The 24,439-nt window shown below is 35.0% G+C and overlaps 2 protein-coding genes across 2 annotated transcripts in view; one reads left to right on the top strand and one right to left on the bottom strand.

Moving 5' to 3' along the window:
* Positions 1–18,429, top strand: part of LOC149769596 (bridging integrator 3-like) — a 51,633-nt gene extending 33,204 nt beyond the window's left edge. The window contains exons 7-10 of the mRNA XM_089949830.1: positions 4,420–4,480; positions 5,581–5,661; positions 10,567–10,701; positions 14,187–18,429. Coding sequence (XP_089805956.1) covers positions 4,420–4,480; positions 5,581–5,661; positions 10,567–10,701; positions 14,187–14,336 — 427 coding nt within the window. The 3' untranslated portion in view covers positions 14,337–18,429. The remainder of the gene's footprint in view (positions 1–4,419; positions 4,481–5,580; positions 5,662–10,566; positions 10,702–14,186) is intronic.
* LOC149769595 (uncharacterized) overlaps positions 18,377–24,439 on the bottom strand; it is a 137,227-nt gene continuing 131,164 nt past the window's right edge. Inside the window, exon 24 of the mRNA XM_089949829.1 lies at positions 18,377–24,346. Within this exon, the coding sequence (XP_089805955.1) occupies positions 24,177–24,346 (170 nt within the window). The 3' untranslated portion in view covers positions 18,377–24,176. The remainder of the gene's footprint in view (positions 24,347–24,439) is intronic.

The raw sequence follows: 24,439 nt of genomic DNA, 5'->3' as shown, positions 1-24,439 counted from the left end.
TAAAAAAATCCACTGTGTGAAGCCCAAACTCTATCAAAACATTGCTCACCCTATTTCCTGTAAACGTCGGCCTTAATGATATAATAATATTTGTGGTATGTGTACTTTAGCCAACACTTCTTTCAATAGTGAAAAACTCACATAGGGAAAGATAATCAGATTACTTACCTTACCATGGTTAAATATTGGACACATATGGCCATAAAGAGTGGGTGGCCGCTGGTCAGGGGGCCATTCCTGAGCAGCACCACTGTATATAAAAGTTTGGTTATTATATCCATAAAATTAATGTGTATAAAACAGTGTTAAAGCTTGGTTGTTAGGTCAGTCAAATTACTGTCAACAATATTGGCTGTATATACAAGTGTTAAAGCTTGGCTGTTAGGTCAGTCAAATTACTGTCTACAATATTGGCTGTATATAAAAGTGTTAGAGCTTGGCTGTTAGGTCAGTAAAATTACTGTATACAATATTGGCTGTATATAAAACAGTGTTAAAGCTTGGCTGTTAGGTCAGTCAAATTACTGTCTACAATATTGGCTGTATATAAAACAGTGTTAAAGCTTGGCTGTTAGGTCAGTCAAATTACTGTCTACGATATTGTTGAAGCTTGGCTAGGTTTGTACAGTCTTTGTATACAAAACAGTGTTGAAGTGTGGCTACTAGGTCTGTAAAATTACTGTATAAAAATGTGTTTAAGTGTGGCAACTAGTTCAGTAGAATTACTGTATAGAGTGTGTCCTGTGTAAGTATTGTTGATGAAACTAAATGTGAAATTTATATTTTGTGACCAGTCCATAAAATGGGAAATCAGGTCATGCTGTCTGTATTTGTGTGCTTTTGTTGTGATAGCAAATGGTTTTTCTATTGTCCAGCCAGACATTCATATATCAGTCCTTAATCCTATTTGGTGTTGTAGCACAAGGACGATGAAACTTATAGCCCAACATTTTTAGATGTTTCGTTACAGTCATCATTATACATTTACACATTTTTATCGAGCCTTTATAAGAAACATTTCAATTGCATCATGTGATCCAGAGAACTAGCTATTAGCTTATAACTCCAGAAAGGAACTACTTTGACAATGTTGGTAAACAATAGTTACAATACAAATCAACTATTTGTTTCTTGTTATATTTTTTCTGTCTACTTTATGTACTGGCTTTCAAGTTGAGTCCAGCTGCAATAATGTGCATTGAGCATAAGGTTGTGGGTTTCCCACAATTGTTTATTTTTGAGTCCCCTAAATCTTAACCCAGAATGCCCTCTTGGGCCCACTTTTTCGTAGGAAATTAATAGAAAAATACACCTAAAATTTTTTATTAGATGATGTTGACTCGTGTCTCTCTTTGCAATATCAATAGTCAAAGTTGCAAAAGGTAATAAAACTTAAGGTGGCAATTCTATTTGAAAACAAAAAGATTTTGTGTATTATGCAGTGGTAGATCCTGGTCTGTGGAGTTTGCATTTAGACTTAATCGTAAGAATTGAACTTCATATTATACAGAGCTCATGAAGCGATGAAGTTGGAAACAAATTTACACACCACATGAGTAGCCTTTTGATTATAATCCTGTAAAATAACAAGTTCAGTATTAAAGGACATAATTAGATTTTCAGGCTGTTACAGTGCTTGTTTTACACATTATTGAACATTTTTGACAGAAAACGTGTTAGCATTATTAAACAAAAACCATTTAAGATAGACTGTACCCATTTTTAAATACATTTTTGACTTTTTGAACAAAGTTCTTGTTAGTACAGTTATGCAGAAGCGACATGAAATTTGGTAAGCATATTTATATTCATTCTTGGATGACCTGATTGTCACAGGATGAAGCCGAGCTGGAACTGGATTAGGGAAGACACCAAAAGCAACTGTGTTTACAAGATGTTTATTTATAAACGCAATCTAAATATTAACAAATCTGACACCATTATAAACAAAAAGATAAAGAAAATCATAAAGTTCCTAACATGGAACTATCAACAACAATTAACTCAACGGGAAAAAAACTCAAACATGAATTTAACAAATAGAATTTCAAAACAAACATGAATTCCTATCACCGATCAACAATAAAAGTGACCTACACCCCAATATAAAGAGTCTTGAATGTATCGTTCAAATAACAATTTAGAAAAGAATGTAATTATGAATGTATCATTCAAATAATGATTTAGAAAAGAATGTAATTATGTATCGTTCAAATAACGATTTAGAAAAGAATGTAATTATGTATCTTTCAAATAACGTTTTAGAAAAGAATGTAATTATGTATCGTTCAAATAATGATTTAGAAAAGAATGTAATTATGAATGTTTTGTTCAAATAACGATTTAGAAAAGCAGGTAAATTTGAACATATCGTTCATAAAACGATATTGAAAAGCAGTGTAAATTATGACCTATCGATCGTTCACATAATGATATAGCAATAGGAATGAATGAAATTATGAACCTATCGATCGTTCACATAACGATATAACAATAGGAATGAATGAAATTATGAAATGCAATTGTGGAAATAACATGGAACACTATATAACTATTGTGGTGCCCATTTGATGTCCAAGATGTTCCAGTTCCACGCACTATAGTCTATGGCCAGAAGCACCCACGCACGGTCTGCTCCTCTCAGTCTGTTGAAGGATCCCTCGAGAGCCTTCACATTACAGACCCGATGGTCGCGAAGCCAGTAAACCAGTATACTCTTCCGATCCAACGTCACCATAACACAGCGTATATGTCACATGAAACCATACAAGAGTTCTGTGACTTCACATCAAACCATTATAAGGCACGGCATAAGGCATGGCGGCATGTATAAGGCAGGTATAATGCAGCTAAAATTATAACAACTAAACCGTGTAGTACATATGACATGGTTAAGTACTTCTGCATTGATATATGTTGTGCATGCACGCACATGAATTCGTTACCCATTCCATTAATCGTTTAATGCATGCAGCGTATAATTAAATATCAATTTGTCTGTTCAGTTACAACAAATAGCTAACTCGAACCAGACTATAGTATTTCTAATATGGTGTTGTATAACCTAGGTATTGACTCTGTAGAATTTAGAATAAATATATGTTTCCTGCTCGTTAGCTACTGCATTCAATGAATATGTTTGCAGATACAAGTCTTTTTGAAACATTAATTAAGGTTCTAAAACATCTAAAGTATGGAAACAATTATGTCATATAAACGAATAGTAATAAAGAAAATTTCATTACCTTTACAGCTGGAGATTTGCTTCTGTAAAGGGGTAAGCTTCCTGACAAGACTCAGCGTAATGTGATTTTGTTATAGAGAATTTGCTCTATATGTACACTAGCTGTGACAGATATGCACAGCTAGGTACTTAGGTTTCCCACTGTAGGCAATTTGCACGTACAGGGGTCTGAGTTTTGCTCAGGATTTCGAAATAACTCGAGCCGAAAAAATATACCACCCTCGGGTGAAGCTGTACGCGGCAACAAAACCCCGTGTACATTTTTGACAACATATGCATATTGATATAACCCATACATAATTCTGTGACACTGATTACATTTTTCAAAGAACTACAGCTAATGTTCCACTTTTGCCCATTTTCAGTTTTTACCTGACATTAGGGCCAAGTGACCTTTTAGTTTGGCCCTGTGTATATCATCCAGTCATCTATCCGTCATCCATATTTCATCCAGTTTTTAACTTGTCCTCATGCACTACTGAACCTTTGTTTTTTTACCACAGCATCAGTAGATGTAGCCATAGTTTCCAGTCTGTGTTAAAGGTTTTGATTATCGCTGATGAAGGATTTGTGCATTAAATGTGACTGCTGTGTGTTAATAGCATTTGCCTTTCCTAATACTATTTTTTACCTCGTTTTATTGATCTTTTTTTGCAGTTCATGGGTAAAAAGCTTTGAGTTAAACCTTATTCAGTACCTTTTTAACTTTTGCTATAATAATTGCTTTTGGCAGTTATGGTGGAAAAGTTAGAGGTTGGATAAGATATATGCTGACAGCAAGTAACAGTTTGTGCTTAATATTTTGTTATTTGCTTGTAGAAAGGAAAGGTACATTTGAATTTCACTAGTGTGTGGTAAATAGCATGTGCCAAATCCCAATTTGTTACCCTGTTTCATTGATTCTTTGTGGCAGATTATGTGAAAATGTTTAGGTTAAAGTTTGTGTTTATGGTTTTGTTTAGTACTTGTGGGGAGGAACTAAAGATAAAACAGTGTAGTATTTCAGATATGTGCAGTGAATTTGCAAATCAGAAAAGTTACAGTTGGAAATTTTACACTTAATTACAATTTTTTACCAGTCATTATTCCAATTAGACTAATGAATAACAAATTATTCAAACTTTTTACAAATGAAGGAAATAAGGATATTATTTCTGTTAATTGCTTTGTTTCAGATTTTGCAGTATATTTCCAAATGTCCAGAGTGCAATTAAAAAAAGGGAGCAGAGTTTACAGGCAAGTTTCTGCAGATGGAAGAAATACAATGCAATCATGGTACTGCTGTCTTATAAATTGCATGTACCCTGGAAGATCATGCAGTCATGGTACTACTGTCTTATAAATTGCATATACCCTGGAAGATCATGCAGTCATGGTACTACTGTCTTATAAATTACATGTACCCTGGAAGATCATGCAGTCATGGTATTACACTCTTATAAATTATATGTACCCTGGAAGATCATGCAATCATGGTACTACTGTCTTATAAATTGCATGTACCCTGAAAGATCATGCAGTCATGGTATTACACTCTTATTACACTCTTATAAATTATATGTACCCTGGAAGATCATGCAGTCATGGTACTACTCTCTTATAAATTGCATGATTTTCATACCTCTTACGCTCATGTAAAATTTTTTAGCATCTACAGTTCACACTAGGAATGATAATACAGACTTCACATATAAAGGAAAGTCTATTTGACGGAAATGGGGGCAGTTTCTTGTTTGATGCAATTGCAATGATAAGAACTGTAAGTATTAATTTTTCCACTGTTCTATATTCTGTTAATTATCTGAAGGGTTTTTATGGTAGGATGGTAAATCAAAAAGGATGTGAGATCCAGTCAACCAGGAACAATTAGCTCTGTCCTTGCTTTGTCATCATATTTAGTGTAATCTGTAGACTGAGGTAGCACTATCTAAAACAACATAGACATTAGAACAGTGCATGATTTTGGACTTGTTCAGTGTTATAATATTGATAGCACTCATTTAAAGTAATATCAAATGCATGATGATGAGTATAGAGAGTAATTTCATCAGTTGAGAAATTGTAACGATTGAGATCTTACAGTCAAATTGCAATGACAAATAATTCCCATTAGAATTTATCAGCTTACAAACTCAAAACTCAGAACAAAAAGTTTAACATGGTAATTAGTGAGATAGAGCTGATGCAAATTGTCTATGTGAACATTATGCATTCATTTTTTATTGTTATTTTCATATCTGTATGCTCTTGTTACTTTTTCATGTTTTCTGATAACATCATCTTAATTCTTCAGTAATTTGAGACAAAATTAAGACTCATGCTTTTGTCATTCTTAGGAGTACAACAGGTGCCAGGTCAAAGTTAACAAATACCAGGATAGAGAAAGAACAGGACAGAATGTGGTCAAGCTTGACATGGTGAGATAGATTTTATCATGTGCCTATGTTTATGATGTAATACAGAGATCACATGGTGAGATAGATTTTATCATGTGCCCATGTTTATGATGTAATACAGAGATCACATGGTGAGATAGATTTTATCATGTGCCCATGTTTATGATGTAATACAGAGATCACATGGTGAGATAGATTTTATCATGTGCCCATGTTTATGATGTAATACAGAGATCACATGGTGAGATAGATTTTATCATGTGCCCATGTTTATGATGTAATACAGAGATCACATGGTGAGATAGATTTTATCATGTGCCCATGTTTATGATGTAATACAGAGATCACATGGTGAGATAGATTTTATCATGTGCCCATGTTTATGATGTAATACAGAGATCACATGGTGAGATAGATTTTATCATGTGCCCATGTTTATGATGTAATACAGAGATCACATGGTGAGATAGATTTTATCATGTGCCCATGTTTATGATGTAATACAGAGATCACATGGTGAGATAGATTTTATCATGTGCCCATGTTTATGATGTAATACAGAGATCACATGGTGAGATAGATTTTATCATGTGCCTATCTTTATGTTATGATGTAATACAGAGATCCCACACAGTTTGTGAAGATCACAAATGTTTGCCAGCATAAAAGGGAGGTTTTTAACTTCATTGTAAAACCGGAGATTGACATTTTTCATTAAAAACTGGCACACTTATGAACTTTGCAATCAGTTTGTGATTATTATTATTGTGACTGTCAACATCAATAGGTATCATCTAGCATATTTAAGAACTATGCAGACAGTTTGTTATTATTATGATTGGGACTGAACAGCAACAGTTATCACCTGGCATATATTGAACAGCAACAGTTATCACCTGGCATATATATGAACAGCAACAGTTATCACCTGGCATATATATGAACAGCAACAGTTATCACCTGGCATACTTATGAACTAAGCAGATAACATTATTGTTGAGACCATGGACTGTAAGACATAGGTATCACCTGGTATGGTTATGAACTGTACAACTGTATGTGATCATTACTATCTAGACCATGGATAACAAGACATGGGTATCACCTGGTATAGTTATGAACTGTACAATTGTATTTGATCATTACTGTCTAGACTATGGATGACAAGACATGGGTATCACCTGGTATAGTTATGAACTGTACAATTGTATTTGATCATTACTGTCTAGACCATGGATGACCAGACATGGGTATCACCTGGTATAGTTATGAACTGTACAATTGTATTTGATCATTACTGTCTCGACTATGGATGACAAGACATGGGTATCACCTGGTATAGTTATGAACTGTACAATTGTATTTGATCATTACTGTCTAGACCATGGATGACAAGACATGGGTATCACCTGGTAAAGTTATGAATTGTACAACTATGTGATCATTACTGTCTAGACTATGGATGACAAGACATGGGTATCACCTGGTATAGTTATGAACTGTACAACTGTATTTGATCATTACTATCTAGACCATGGATAACAAGACATGGGTATCACCTGGTATAGTTATGAACTCTACAACTGTATGTGATCATTACTGTCTAGACTATGGATGACAAGACATGGGTATCACCTGGTATAGTTATGAACTGTACAACTGTCTTTGATCATTACTGTCTAGACTATGGATGACAAGACATGGGTATCACCTGGTATAGTTATGAACTGTACAACTGTATGTGATCATTACTATCTAGACTATGATAACAAGACATGGGTATCACCTGGTATAGTTATGAACTGTACAATTGTATGTGATCATTACTATCTAGATTATGGATAACAAGACATGGGTATCACCTGGTATAGTTATGAACTGTACAACTGTATGTGATCATTACTATCTAGACTGATAACAAGACATGGGTATCACCTGGTATAGTTATGAACTGTACAATTGTATGTGATCATTACTATCTAGATTATGGATAACAAGACATGGGTATCACCTGGTATAGTTATGAACTGTACAACTGTATGTGATCATTACTATCTAGACTATGATAACAAGACATGGGTATCACCTGGTATAGTTATGAACTGTACAACTGTATGTGATCATTACTATCTAGACTATGATAACAAGACATGGGTATCACCTGGTATAGTTATGAACTGTACAATTGTATTTGATCATTACTATCTAGATTATGGATAACAAGACATGGGTATCACCTGGTATAGTTATGAACTGTACAACTGTATGTGATCATTACTATCTAGACTATGATAACAAGACATGGGTATCACCCGGTATAGTTATGAACTGTACAACTGTATGTGATCATTACTATCTAGACTATGATAACAAGACATGGGTATCACCTGGTATAGTTATGAACTGTACAACTGTATGTGATCATTACTATCTAGACTATGATAACAAGACATGGGTATCACCTGGTATAGTTATGAACTGTACAACTGTATGTGATCATTACTATCTAGATTATGGATAACAAGACATGGGTATCACCTGGTATAGTTATGAACTGTACAACTGTATGTGATCATTACTATCTAGACTATGATGACAAGACATGGGTATCACCTGGTATAGTTATGAACTGTACAACTGTATGTGATCATTACTATCTAGACTATGATAACAAGACATGGGTATCACCTGGTATAGTTATGAACTGTACAACTGTATGTGATCATTACTATCTAGACTATGATAACAAGACATGGGTATCACCTGGTATAGTTATGAACTGTACAACTGTATGTGATCATTATTATCTAGACTATGATAACAAGACATGGGTATCACCTGGTATAGTTATGAACTGTACAACTGTATGTGATCATTACTATCTAGACTATGATAACAAGACATGGGTATCACCTGGTATAGTTATGAACTGTACAACTGTATGTGATCATTACTATCTAGACTATGATAACAAGACATGGGTATCACCTGGTATAGTTATGAACTACAGTTGTATGTGATCATTACTATCTAGATTATGGATAACAAGACATGGGTATCACCTGGTATAGTTATGAACTGTACAACTGTATGTGATCATTACTATCTAGACTATGATAACAAGACATGGGTATCACCTGGTATAGTTATGAACTGTACAACTGTATGTCGGCGATACCCATGTCTTGTTATTTGTAGTCTAGGCAATAATGATCACAGCTGTACAGTTCATTAGTATGACTTGTTATTCATAGTCTAGCCAATAATGATCACACACAGTTGTACAGTTCATTAGTATGCCAGGTGAAACCCATGACTGGGGGGGGGGGTAATTTTTAATTCTAGGCCCATTTCAAAGACAGAATGTCTGATTCCTGTGGGTCACATTCACAGCATGCAAATGACGTGGTATCTTGGGAGGGCAGCCCTTTACAATACTTATCAGCCAATAAGATCTTGGAAGGGCAGCCATTTACAGTACTTGTCAGCCAATTAAATCTTGTGAGGGCAGCCATTTGGACTGCTCCGGTGGCCTAGTGGTTTGAGCGTCTGCCTTGGAAGCAGGAGGTTGTGGGTTTGATCCCCAGCCAAGTCATACCAATGACTTACAGAAATGGTACTAACAGCTGCCTCGCTTGGCATTCAGCATTAAGAGGTTAGTGTTAGGACTGGTCGGCCTGGTGTAAGGATAATGTGACTGGATGGGACATCATGCTACATTTCTGCGACATGATGCCCCAGTGCTAGGCATCACTATAAACTGCCACACTGCAGACATTGTAGCAATATGACTGGAATTTTTTTAAAGCTACCTTAAAAATTCAAATCATACACACACACACAGCCATTTGCAACGTGCATCACCCAATTAGATTTTGTGAGGGCAGCAATTTGCATTACTTATCAGCCAAATAGATCTTGTGAGGGCAGCCATTTGCAGTACTTGTCAGCCAATTAGAACTTGTGAGGGCAGCCATTTGCAATATGTATCAGCCAATTAGAGCTTGTGACCGCAGCCATTTGCAATATGTATCAGCCAATTAGAGCTTGTGACAGCAGCCATTTGCAATACTTATCAGCCACTTTTAGATCTTGTGAGGGCAGCCATTTGTGATACTTATCAGCCAGTTAGATCTTGTGAGGGCAGCCATTTGTGATACTTATCAGCTAATTTCTATTTGTTGCTCTTATTTCTCATTAAAAATCTTTAAAGCAAAAGTTAAATGAAGTTCTCATGTTTTACTTCAAAATTATCTATGCTATAAATGGGAATGACTTTATTTTCAACATTACTTCTTCTTTTTCTCCCTCTTGTTTTCTCAAATGATTGCCTCAGTGATATATTTTAGTACCTCTTTGTTAGTGATTAGAAGAATTTGTGATCATCTGATCAATTGTAAAATGCTTGGAAAGAAAACAAGTAGTCGGTCCTAATGAGAAAGCTCCTCATAGTGACTTCTGACTGTATATTGCACAAAATCCATTATTGTACTTGAAATGACTGTGTAATAAATACAATGCTACATCAATGGCTGCTCATTTGATTATAGAATGATAACTGCATATAACTGCAATGGGATCATTAAACACTGTAAATTACAGTGAGACATTTTGGAGAATTTAAATCACTTATTTTAGCTGTAAATATAGATAATTTGATAAGTTGGCTGGAATAAAACATTTACATGAGAAGTGGATTTTTTATCTGCACATATTCTACAAAAAGCAAGAAAAATGTAGATTTATTTTTAAGGTTTTATCCATAATTGTACTTTTCATCTGTGGCTGTTCTTCAAATGTTTTGGCAACAACCAGTTGTGAAATCCACAAAAATTTCATATCCCAAAAACAAAATTTAAGCATGTAAAATTATTTACATATTTGGAATGATGTTTGTAAATTGTACTTTATCAATATATTTTCTAGAGTCGCAAGGCACTGGAGGTGGCCCGAGATGAGTTCCTGATGCATGACACAGCACTGAAGCAGGACCTTCCGAAGCTGTACGAGGGAAGGATAGAATATTTTGAATCTTGCTTAGAGGCTTTGATTAAGTCCCAGGTATGGAATCTTATGTACCAGAAACCAGTCTATTGTTAACATGAATTATACATGAATTTGTCTGTTTGGTCCTTTAATGGCACATCTGGACATGAATTATACATGAATTTGTCTGTTTGGTCTTTTAATGGCACATCTGGACATGAGTTCTGATTGCAAATCTAGCAAGTTCACCAATCACAGCTCTAGAATCGTTAATGTATCAATTGCCATAAATATCAATACCTTTGAATCAATACTTTAAATCAAGAAGGTTGCAAACCTTTGCCATTAATCCTGTCAGATAATGACTAGAGCTGGAACTGCATTTCTATTTCTTCAGATAATGACTAGAGCTGGAACTGCATTTCTATTCCTTCAGATAATGACTAGAGCTGGAACTGCATTTCTATTCCTTCAGATAATGACTAGAGCTGGAACTGCATTTCTATTCCTTCAGATAATGACTAGAGCTGGAACTGCATTTCTATTCCTTCAGATAATGACTAGAGCTGGAACTGCATTTCTGTTCCTTCAGATAATGACTAGAGCTGGAACTGCATTTCTGTTCCTTCAGATAATGACTAGAGCTGGAACTGCATTTCTGTTCCTTCAGATAATGACTAGAGCTGGAACTGCATTTCTATTCCTTCAGATAATGACTAGAGCTGGAACTGCATTTCTGTTCCTTCAGATAATGACTAGAGCTGGAACTGCATTTCTATTCCTTCAGATAATGACTAGAGCTGGAACTGCATTTCTATTCCTTCAGATAATGACTAGAGCTGGAACTGCATTTCTATTCCTTCAGATAATGACTAGAGCTGGAACTGCATTTCTATTCCTTCAGATAATGACTAGAGCTGGAACTGCATTTCTATTCCTTCAGATAATGACTAGAGCTGGAACTGCATTTCTATTTCTTCAGATAATGACTAGAGCTGGAACTGCATTTCTATTCCTTCAGATAATGACTAGAGCTGGAACTGCAATTCCATTAGTGAAAATAAAGACTAGAACTGGAGCTGCATTTCCATTAATTTGAGTAATGACTAGAGCTAGAACTGCATTACCATTCTTTCATATTATGACTAGAGCTGGAACTGCATTTCCATTCTTTTACATAATGACTAGAGCTGGAGCTGCATTTCCATTCATTTGAGTAATGACTAGAGTTGGAACTGCATTTCTGTTCTTTTATATAATGACTAGAGCTGGAATTGCATTTCCATTTGTGTAAATAAAGACTGAAGCTGAAGCTGCATTTCCATTCATTTGAGTAATGGCTAGAGCTGGAACTGCATTTCTATTCCTTCAGATAATGACTACAGCTGGAACTGCATTTCCATTCTTTCATATAATGACGAGCTGGAACTGCATTTCCATTCTTTCATATAATGACTAGAGCTGGAACTGCATTTCCATTCTTTCATGTAATGACTAGAGCTGGAACTGCATTTCCATTAATTTTAGTAATGACTAGAGCTGGAACTGCATTTCCATTCATTTGAGTAATGACTAGAGCTGGAACTGCATTTCTGTTCCTTCAGATAATGACTAGAGCTGGAACTGCATTTCCATTCATTTGTGTAATGACTTGAGCTGGAACTGCATTTATATTTCTTCAGATAATGACTAGAGCTGGAACTGCATTTCTCTTCCTCCAAATAATGACTAGAGCTGGAACTGCATTTCTATTCCTTCAGATAATGACTAGAGCTGGAACTGCATTTCTGTTCCTTCATATAATGACTAGAGCTGGAACTGCATTTCCATTCATTTGAGTAATGAGTAGAGCTGGAACTGCATTTCTGTTTCTTCAGATAATGACCAGAGCTGGAACTGGACTTATATTCTTTCATATAATGACTAGAGCTGTAACTGCATTTCCATTCCTTCAGATAATGACTAGAGCTGGAACTTTACTTCCATTCTTTCATAAAATGAATAGAGCTGTAACTGCATTTCCATTCCATCAGAAAATGACTAGAGCTGGAACTGTATTCATTTGAGTAATGACTCGAGCTTGAACTGTATTTCCATTCATTCGAGCAATGACTTGATCTTGAACTGCATTTCCATTCATTTGAGTAATGACTAGAGCTGGAACTGCATTTCCATTCATTTGAGTAATGACTAGAGCTGGAACTGCACTTCTATTTCTTCAGATAATGACTAGAGCTGGAACTGCATTTCCATTCATTTGAGTAATGACTAGAGCTGGAACTGCACTTCTATTCTTTCATATAATGACTAGAGCTGGAACTGCATTTCCATTCTTTCATATAATTTGAGCTGGAACTACATTTCCATTCCTTAAAAATGGCAGTACTAGCTCTGCTGGAACTGCATTTCCATTCTTTCATATAATGACTAGAACTGGAACTACATTTCCATTCCTTAAAAATGGCAGTACTAGCTCTCAACTTACATTATTTATTTTTTCATTTATTCCTGACTTGTGGGATAATCTGTAACTCTGGAGTGGAAACTATTTCCACAACTTACATATATGAATATTTTTGATTTGCAAAGTTCTTTAACTTTACTGAAGACTTACATTTTGAGACGTGGCATACAAGTGTGTAAAATAATAAGAACAATATGATCTCTGTAATTTAAAGGATCTTATCCTGTCCATTCTTTTCCCAAGCTAGTGTAATGTTTGCAAATTAATCGAGTGCAGTGTTTACAGTCGTGAGAATTTGGTATTGCAGTTGAACAGGACAGTAAAACCCACCAGGGTGGACACTACCTAGATAAGGGTGCTTGCTTATAGAGGGCAGTGTTGTTTAACCTATAAACACAAATGTTTGTGGCCATTGAATGTTGTGTACGTGCAGGCTTAACCATTGAATATCATTTACAGGCAGACTTCACTGTAATTTTAATGGAAACAATTCTGGTTAAAACATTTTAAGAATTTAACTTCACATTTTACAATATTCACATATTACATGATTCACAATTTACAGGATTCAGTTAGTCATGAATGTTGAAAGTCAGTTATTCACTTTGCCTGAATGGCTACAGTAAAAACTGTTCATGTGGTATTTAATAAATTGTCAGGCTTCATGACTTAATGAGTCTTGTACAATGAAGTACAATTTTTATAATTATAAGCAGGTGTAAAAATAATAGTGAAACTCAAGAAATAGAAAATAACTTTTCTTTGCAAACATTATTAAAGCACACAAGATATGCATATGAATTCACTATGCATCATCAAGAATACCTAGAAACCACAAAGGTTTACACTAATACATTTTGGAAGATCTTGAAACCAAAATTCTATTTGAACTTTCTCGCACTTTTTGCTGCACATGATAGGATTGTTTATTGTTACCCCCAATTTATTTTAAATATTTTCTAAATAGAATATGCTTTTTACATGCTGCTCAATTCCTTCATGCTGTGATAAGTTTGAATTTTGTCATTTTTAATAGACAATTTTGTTAAAGTCATGAACTGTCAATATTTTTTTTAATTTCCTGATTTATTTGCAGGTGTCATATAACTCAGAAACCTTTAAAATATACAGTAACGTGTTCAGCCAGTTATCTAACAATACCAACCAGACTCTTGAAGAATGTAAAGAACACAATAAAAAACTGCTGACTGAAATCAAAGGGCTTTCTCTTACTGTGGATGATTGACACAGGATGATTCGGTTCTACAGACTAAATGGAGCTCGTGTATTGAAGCCATAATGCCTTTTTTAATGTCAACTGGTTGCAAACAGTGAACAGTTGTGTACTGCAATTCCAGCTCACTCTCTGCTGAGGAGTTCCAGTGTTATAGTGTGGACAGTTTCAGTGATCAAAAACAATGGAGATTGTGTTCTGTAACAATGTATTGGAACTTACCAGTTAGAAGTTAGTGCCTTGTAAAATCGAAGACCAAGACAATGGTCTTGTGTGCTGTGTACTGTCACTCATGGCAATCTTATCTACAGAATCCACTATGATTGTTCAGTATTGTTCATTTTTCTTGAAGGGAACCTCAAGTGTTGTTTATTGACAGTACATCAGAATTGCAGTGAAAGGTCCTGCTAAGATATTTCCCAGATTTGTACTGCAGCGGATAAATCTATTTTACAAAATGGGCAGCTATGTAATGGTAAACTCCAATAACAGCAATATCATATTTAACAGTATCTTGAATGCACATTCCTTAAAATGTATCATACATCTGTTTAATAATTTCTGAAGAAATAGAAGACATATTGGTGACACGTGTTTGCATTTCCCATGCCATTCAGAGCTGTCACTGGTATAAATGGTATAGCTTATAGACTCTCCTCCCAAACAGATGTATTTCATGATTTTTATTATTGAAAATTCCTGCGTAAATTTCTTTGTATTACTTTGTAGTCAGGTGGAGAATCCAGATATGTAAACCACAATTACACTTTGGTAGTGAAATGAGTGTCACAACATGATGAATCCTGAAAATTAAATCCCGAGTTTTCCAAGATCATTAATTGGAGGAAATTTATTCTTATATGGTACCTAATATGCAATCTAGCAACATTCTTTTATCAAATTTAATATTTACAGTGGATTTACAAACTGTTTATAACTTTTTTTAAAAGTACACAGCATTGTGCTTCTGGATGCAAATGAATCAAGTTATTTATGAATTCAAAAAGAAAATGAAAAGACATTACAGGCTGTTAGATAGTAGAGAGGTAGTAAATGCAGGACTTTGTTAATCAAAACCAGAGCTACATTGCCATAAAATTCATGGATAATGGATCTTTCTTGTTTGGTTAGGAAATGGGTGCACATGGCATAAATTCAAGAGTTCTAACATAATGGTTGAGGGTTCCAGCACTGAACACATTATTATGTGTTTAATCCTCAATAAAATCTGATGGTAAATTCTTCTTCGAATTGGTCAACAGTAAGAAGTGTTTTCTACCCATTTTATTTACTTACTCTGGAGAAACTGACATTTGTACTTGTAACAAGATACTCAAGTGTGCCAGAGATTGCTTTCCTGGCAAATATTTATCTAAAAGGCAGAAAGCGAGTGCATTTGGCAAAGAAATTTGGTCTGGTATACTTGGACATTTAATGGGGTTTTTTACCTTTGTATTACTGATAGCTGTATTGGATAGCTGATAATCATTTGTACTAACTTGAAAACATTCATGCCAGGGTTCTTTCTGTGAAATGTGGTCAACTTGTATGCATCATATTTTTTCAGAAGTTCTTTAAAGGTTGTATTTAAAAGGACTTTCTACAACAAAAAATTATCCACACAACACAATGTAAAATAAAAACTCTAGCTGACATCATTCCTAGGGTACTAATCTCACTTGCCTGAAGCAGAGCAGAGTAGCTTAAATAAGGAGTTAATAATAGTCACTCTGTTTAAGCATGTTTATGTGGAATATAACCTATGATATGTATATGTATAATATAACCTATGATATATATATATGTAGAATATAACCTATAAAAAGAGATGTGTGGTTCTAGATATAACTGTGATTTGAATGAATAAACACACTAAAGTTGTAAAACCATTTCCAAAGATAATTTAAAGTTCTGCAGCTTGAAGTACCGATTAGTTGGCAAAATGAAAATCCAAACTGATTTCAAAGCCTTAGAAATTCTAATATGTTGGATAGGCCTGCCCTCTAGCCCTTAGTAGTAAGGCTGGGGATTGTTTCTGTTCAAAGGGAAGAGGATAAACTCGAACACACCTCCTAGTGCACCAATCACAGAAGCTTGTCCACTTTACATTTAGACCTTGTAGGCAGATCATCTTCTGGCCTAGACCGCTGCGGTGGCCTTGTGATTAGAGCATGTGCCTTGGATGTGGGAGGTCATGTGTTCGATCCCCGGCTGAGTCATACCAATGACTTAAAAAATTGTTACTAACAGCTGCCTTGCTCAGTACTTAGCATTAAGAGGTTAGTGTTAGGACTGGTCGACCTGGTGTCAGAATAATGTGACTGGGTGGGACATCATGCTACACGTCTGCGGCATGATGTTCCAGTGCTAGACATCACTATAAACCATAACACTACAGTCATCGTAGCGATATGACTGAAAAATTGTTGAAGCTACGTTAAAAATCCAAATCATACACGCTCCTCCACAAAGAAATCTAGAAACCAAAAGCTAAAGCATCTGCTATATGAGCATACATTTTTTACAATCAAAGTAGTTCCTAATACATGGTACTATTTTTAGATGTATAGTGCAATATGAAGCCATGTAGTAAGGAAAAATACTGCATGATTCTGACAAGGTAAATTCAATGGAGAAAAAATTGAGCATACAGTAATCATGTTTGTTGACTTGTGCCTGCCAATTCCTATCCTTTAAAACAGAACAGAACTGTAATTCAATGTGAAATTTGTGGCACAATATAATCATAGGGAACCTTTATTCCAGTAACACCTACAAGTACATCAACAAGCAAAATATTATAATGCAACCTAAATTTACATTATGCTGACGATATAAATTTACTTCATATTGAAGACTTATTTTTTAAAAATTGTTTTTATGCCAAGAACACAAAAAAAGCAACTAATGCTGTTGCATTTCCCTGACTTTGATTAGTATTTGCGAAATTCCTCTCCAGTCAGGAACAAACCAACACTTTCTCCCATTTTTTTTCTCCACATTGCATTCAACAACAGCAATGAATATGAAAAAAAAAAAACATGTACCCCTATGCTAAATGTAAAAACTGAGATTGAAAACGTTTATTATCTTATTCATGTGAATTTTGACTTGCTAAAAATTTCATCTTCCTGCATGGTAATTCTTGCCCCACAAAAAGGGGCCTTGTAGTGAGCAAAAACATTGAAATTTTCATCTCTTGACTATATAAAAAAATGTTTGACAAGTTATGGACTGAGGAATAATGGTCACTAATCAGGAGAAATATGAATACGAGTTCCTGAACAGCAATAAACCGTTGCTAAAGTTGTTTTTCTTCCTTGAGAATTTTCCACTGTTGACACGATGTTGTCCGGAAAAGAATGAAGAGATGCATTTGTGTATGGGCCTAGAGTTCATCTATATACATGCATGAGTTTTCAGAAAGGGTAAGCTCAATAACAGTGACAGGTAATGAATTAGTCAAATAAAATTAAAGGTTTATCCATTTTAAGTAATGTTGGTCATAGATGATGCCAGATCAGCATCACTTGAAACGTTTTCAGACTAGGATGTGCACCTGCTGAGATTGGTAAAATTTGGTACCGCAGTTTTGAAAAGATGAAAATAGGAATTGTTGATGGATGTCGTATCAGACCATTCAGTTAGGCTATGTTGGTAAAGTCAGGCCTTGGGGTATTTAGTTCTATTAGGGTACCTTGGTAAAATAAAAGCGTTCAGGTATTCAGTTTGATTAGGGTACCCTGGTAAAATAAAAGCCTTAGGGAATTCAGTTCTGTTATGGTACCTGGGTAAAATAAAAGCCTTAGGGAATTCAGTTCTATTATGGTAACCTGGTCAAGTAAAGCCTTGGGGTGTATTAGTTATTTTGAGAAACAAACTGACCCTGGTAAAAAAAAAAAACTTTGGCAATACAAGTTCTGTTAGGAAATAACTGGATTACTCTGATAAAAAAGCTCATGTCTTTATTATTGTTGTTTGGTAATAATGGTATATAGATACAATATGTAACACATCCTTTTTTCTTAAAGTGATGGAACAACAAACAACACTAATTTTTTAAAATATTTTATTGTAATTCTTCAATAAAACAAATATCTTTTGATGCATGTTCTATTTCTTTACACTAGCATATAAAAGCAAGTATTTACAAAGCCATATACTAAGACTACACAAGACAGAAAAATCAACAAACATTATAAAGCTTACAAATAAATGTCAAAGCATTAACCATTTTCAAAGAAAAATTCGTAAATGATTTCTCTTCTTCCTTAGTTTAAAGTGTATTAGAACTTTAAAAAGAAAGAAAAAAGAAATTCTCTGAATGTATATTGGCAATAACACGTCCAAATTTTACCATTTTTGTTTTGTTTTCTATCATACAGTAATGTTTACATTTACTTTGTACATCTTTTATACCCTGTTGTCTCTTAAGATATCCTTTCATTTCTTACTTCTGGCAAATTGCTATTGAAAAGCAATTTCAACTAACAAAATTTTCCAGTATTATCCATCCTCCACTACAAACACTGGAGACATGGTGGCTCATTAGCTAGTGATGGTACAATTATTTTAATGAGCTTCCTGGTAAACATAATTTAAATTGGTTTTCTGGCATTTTATGCATGTCAACACATGGAGGTTATATCATACTCAGGGAAGTAAAGTAAAATGTCTTACTCAGGGACACACCATGGGAGCCAACTTAGCCTGTATTTTATGCACATCAACACGTCAAGGTTATGTTTTACTCAGGGAAGTAAAGTGAAATGCCTTACTCAGGAACACACCACGGCAGCCAATTTAGGCTATATTTTATGCACATCAACACATGAAGGTTATATCATACTCTGGGAAGTACAGTAAAATGCCCAAGTCAGGGACACACCATGGCAGCCAACTTTGGCTGACCCAATAAAAGGATTCAAGCCAGCTACGCTCTGATTTAAAGTCTAACAGGCTAACCACTTAGCCACTGCTGCTCCTTGGTACGGTACAAGATTAATACTGATGACTTAACTAGAAACTGTGTGGGCATAAAAGGTACATTTACTTAAGTGGGAACATATAATAAAGTGCATATTTAGGTCAAAAACACCTTGTGGACAATAATGTAGCCTAACATATTGTATGAATAAGGCTAATGCATTCTATTCAGGTACAATATTTACTGTTATACCTGATTAAGTATGACATTATTTTCGTAAACATGATTTGCAGAACTATAGAGACAGCAATCAAAGTTGATATACAGTGTTACAACTAATCCTATTCTATCTGTTTTGGGATATTACAGGAAAAAAATTCTTTTTAACAGAAATGCAAATTATAGTACGCAATGCCTTTGCTTCCAGGACAAGACATTAATTTTTCAGATCATTTTCAGATACAGGACAAGGCATTATACGACGTAAATGTACATAATCCAACACAAATTTAAAAATTGCACGAGGTAGCAATGTGCTTTTTCACACATAAAACTGAAAATAAACATAGACACATATATATACATACATACATACATACTGAGATTATGTACAAAGACCACCTTCCAAAGATAGCACCGAAGCTGAATATTGCTCTTAAAATGTATTATTGATGACACTCGTCAAAATAGCAGTAAGTTTTATTTACATGACTAGTATAATAATTTGGAAGAATAGTTCTTGGTATATTTTGTAGAGTGGAACTTCTGTTATCATCTTTTCAGTGTCTGTTATCAATTTAAGAACTCTGGTCAACTGTATAAAAAAATGTAGTCAAAGTTGTGCTGTCAATTGCAATCAATCAACTGTACTGACTAGCACATTAATATGGTAAGTTGCTATGACAATGTAATATCATCTGTTACAAATTACCTCACAAATGTTTTATCAATTTAACATGCACTGTAGCAATTTGGCACTTAAGGTTAATACACAATGAACAAACAAAAAAATATCAATCTTTGAAGTCGCTCCACTATTAATGAAGAAACACAAATGCACACTTTCCCATAAATTCAATGACGGAAAAATTTATATGATTATCATATATGGTGAAAAGGAATTGAAAATCCATTACCTAAATACTATTCCAAAATTCATACTATTAGTCTGAAGACTATCAATATCCTATGCCTTTTTAAAGCTACCCCTACCCACCTTATATCTCTTAAATATATGCACAAGTGCTCCAACCCCAAATGTACCGTTCCCTAACCCTGTCCTTGGTTCTGCCTTCTGGAATAGTAGTGGGAATGCTGATGAAAAGACTCATTACTAATTTGTTCACGTAAATGTACCCCTGCTTCTTCTGCATCCAACCATTACACCCATGACGAAAAGGAGTCAAAAGTTGAAAAAGTGCACAACTTGTCTGAAAACGGGCACATACAATGACTGGTCAACATACAATGACTGGTCAACATACCTATCTTCTAACAATGACCATATTATCAGTCTCACTGAGACCCAATGAAAACTGACCAGCTGCATTCACAAAATTCCATTGTACAATATATCTAGTGTAAGTCAAAACAGGCATTAACCTTCCAAAACTCGAGGAAGCAAAATGAAAAAAAAAAGGTGTGCATCTTTAGATGATGCCAACAGTAACGTAAGAGTGAGCAACACAAAACTGTAAGACAAGTTCCCAAGATTCTGGCCTGCATTACATTTAGCTGCTAGACAAATGGGGCAATAATGCCTACAAAAAATTTGTTAACATGCACATCTAATGATTGAGAATCATAACATTTATAAAGTTTCATGGCTTCAGATTATCTACATACACAAGATTGTGTGCTCAACAGGACGGACATTTGAATTCCATATCTGAGAGATATTAAAACGTACATATTCATTCCAGTGTATACGAGTACAAACAGTATAAAATGTACTTGGAAGTAAAAACACTTCCTGCTGTAGGAAGCCAGACACACATCTTATTAGGGCTGTCCCACTAAAACATACATGGGAAACAGGGAAGGCACTTTTAAAGTTGGGTAATCACCTATTGATGCAATTCAGAATTTTCTTATCATTTTACTATGAACTCTGTGAAATCAAAGTATCCTGGCATATATTTTTTAAAAACTGCCTCCCCATGGTACCATGTATGTTTAAATAGAACAGCTCATATTATATTTACATTTATGCCCATCTAGTCACTACGTTAGCCCTGTTAATTTAGTATGCCTCAAAGTTCTTGAGGTTTATATACCCATTTGGTCACTAAGTTAGCCCTGTCAGTTTAGTATGTTTTTGAGGCTTATATGTACACTTGGACAATACATTAGCCCTGTTAGTTTAGTATGTTCTTGCGGTTTATATGTCCATTTGGTCACCAAGTTAGCCCCGTCAGTATAGTATGTCTTATGGTTTATATGCCCATTTGGTCACTACGTTATCCCCCTTTTTAGTTTTATTGCCTCTATGCTCTCACCATTACACAATTTTATTTTGTGCACAGAACAGATGATCATTATCAAGACATCAGTACATGAATCTCTTGTTCATTCATGGAGTTCTATCATGTTTTAGTGATGTTTTAGAAACTACAAACATTAAATCGCTTCTTCTAGTGGCAATTTGTTAAACATCTGTACATATTCAGATTTAAAAAAATATAATCTGGGTACCTCATTTTTAACAAATTACAATCTAGAGTTTCTGCCGTGATTTTTTGAAGTCATAAGGTGAAATGAACAGAAGAGGTACATGGAAATTTAAGACTCTACTCCACATCCCAGAAACTATACCTGAATTCACTTTACCATGGCTTTACTTACGGTCAGTCATGCAGTAATTGACTTTCAATTGCACACACTCCCCTGCAGAAATTGCGATATTAGGGCCATTTTAAAAAAGAAAAAATATAGTCTGACAAAAATATTAGGAAACACCTGGGTTGCTGTAGAAAGTATATCCAGTGGAAGAGGTATGGCATTCACAGAGACTGATACAACTGGAATTTAGATTTTCACATAAAACCTAAAGATTTGGACTTCAAGGTATGGTGTCTTAAACAATAGACTTTCTTAACAGACTTATTAAAACCATTGACCTTTGGACCAAAAAAATATACAGTATCTTTAAGTGCAAAGCCATCCTCAAAGTTTGGTCAATGAACTTGCTCAAGAAAAAAAAGAAAAAATTTCTTCTGCAGATCCTTTTTCAAGGAGTCACAATGACCTTTACCTTGGAACAAAAACTCAACAGGCCTCTTCTCTGCCCGAAGTGCATACCCTTTACAAACCTTGGTCAGTTAAATGTTACTACATGAAAATCATTTTTCTTCTTCAGTCACAGTTACTTTGGACTAAAATCAATAGCCTCTTACATTCCCAATCAGCAAACAAACCTTACTGAAGGTACATAATGCAGAAAAAAAATTCACCAGTCTTATCTGTATGCCAGAGACCTTGACCTTTGATCTGTTGACCCCCAAAATGGATTGGTTTCTTCCTAACTTCAAATACATGCGATCAACAAAGTTTAGTCCTGGTTTGTGCATAAATGTATTTCTTGGTTGCAGAAATATATTTGGTTGTGGGTGTGAGTGATGGGGAGTTAATTATCCTCCTTATCCCACCTGCAATCCATCTGCAAAGCTAAGTAAAGGCAGATAGTGTAGAACTTAAGTTTTTTGTGCAGAAATAAAAAAAAAGGTAACAGATGGATGTCATAACATTCTACACTCTGCCTATAAAAAGCTGCATTTGAGAAGGCAGCCATCTAGTGACACTTCATTTGTGTTTGTCAAGTCTACAATTTTGACGCTGTATTCCACTTCTGTTGTGTCTTCTTTCTGTTGCAGTAGCTAATAATCTTCTTGCTGAGTTCCTTATTTACAAAATATAATGCACCTTGGTGTATTTAGTCCTCAAGATGCAAAAGTTTGATAACTTTGCTCACATCTTAAAACACTGTTCTAAGTCATAGCAGATAGTCTCCTCAAGGTAAAATAGTAAAAAGTAACATAAAATGGTAAGGCAATGACTTTTTCAAGTTATGTCATACCACTATGGTAATTTGCAGCCATCTTGCATGCTTTTATTTCAGTTCCATACTGTAAGTATTTCATATCAAGGAAAATCTTGCCACTGTAAAATATTCTGACATCTAATCTCTTTTAACAACGAAGGACAGTTCTACCAGTCATCTGATTAAGTAAATATTTTTGATTGGTACTGCCTGATCCATCTATTATTTATTACTTTAAGATCGTGCCCCATGGGTGACTTTTGAGTACTCATCGAGACTAAGGCACTCACCAGGACAACCCGTAATGTGAGACTGTACCAAGTCTGGCTGTGATGCACAAATTACTGCAGTTGTCCAAGAAAAATCTACATGGCTTTAAAAATTATTAATAATATCCTTTGAATAGATCCACCATACACATCTTGCGTGAGCATCTTTAGCATATGTTGCTCAAGACAATTGAAAATAATGCACTTCATTTCTTTATATGACAGATAAATCTTCATGAAGCAAGCTGTCTTTTTATCGGGTGAATTAATATAAGAACCGTTAAATTCATTTCAGGATTGGTCTCCGTCTTCTTGAAAAGGTTCGCTTGCTTCCAGGTTTTTTCTCCCTTTTTTAAAGGTACTCCATAATATTGCCATGCATACTAGTGCCAAATTTGGGTTTTCCCCTCAAAGATGAACACATCTGCAGTAATCATAGCTAACATTTCAGCACACTCATGATGCAAGTTTAATACTATCAGTGGTTGTTAATTCTTGGGTGGCTGGCATTTTCCCTCAACTCCATCACATTCTACATCTGCCACACTAATACTGTTATATTAGACATCAGCCAATTGTAAGCATTACAGAATATTCATCTTACAATCATGCATCTTCTACATAGGTTTAATGTGTCCCCTCCCACCAATCCTGAAGGGTGGTTCTGCCCTAATCACTCCCCTTCGGCCTCTGTAGGCTCGGGGACCTGGCCTTGGTACCCTTGGGGCTGGCATGAGTGGCAGAGACATGTGAAGTACATTCTTGAACATCAGACCCTGACGTCTTCCTGCAACGAAAGGGATCAGAGATATATAGAGATGCCCAGTGTTTGACAAATATGTTTCACTTATATTAGTCAACTGGACCAGTGCATAATTTA

This window comes from Sinohyriopsis cumingii, unplaced genomic scaffold (genome assembly GCF_028554795.1).
Source record: "Sinohyriopsis cumingii isolate HCF-2022 unplaced genomic scaffold, ASM2855479v2 utg003568l, whole genome shotgun sequence".
Lineage (NCBI taxonomy): Eukaryota > Metazoa > Mollusca > Bivalvia > Unionida > Unionidae > Sinohyriopsis > Sinohyriopsis cumingii.
Note: the sequence above shows the minus strand (reverse complement) of the source record. Positions and strands in the feature narration are given on the sequence as shown.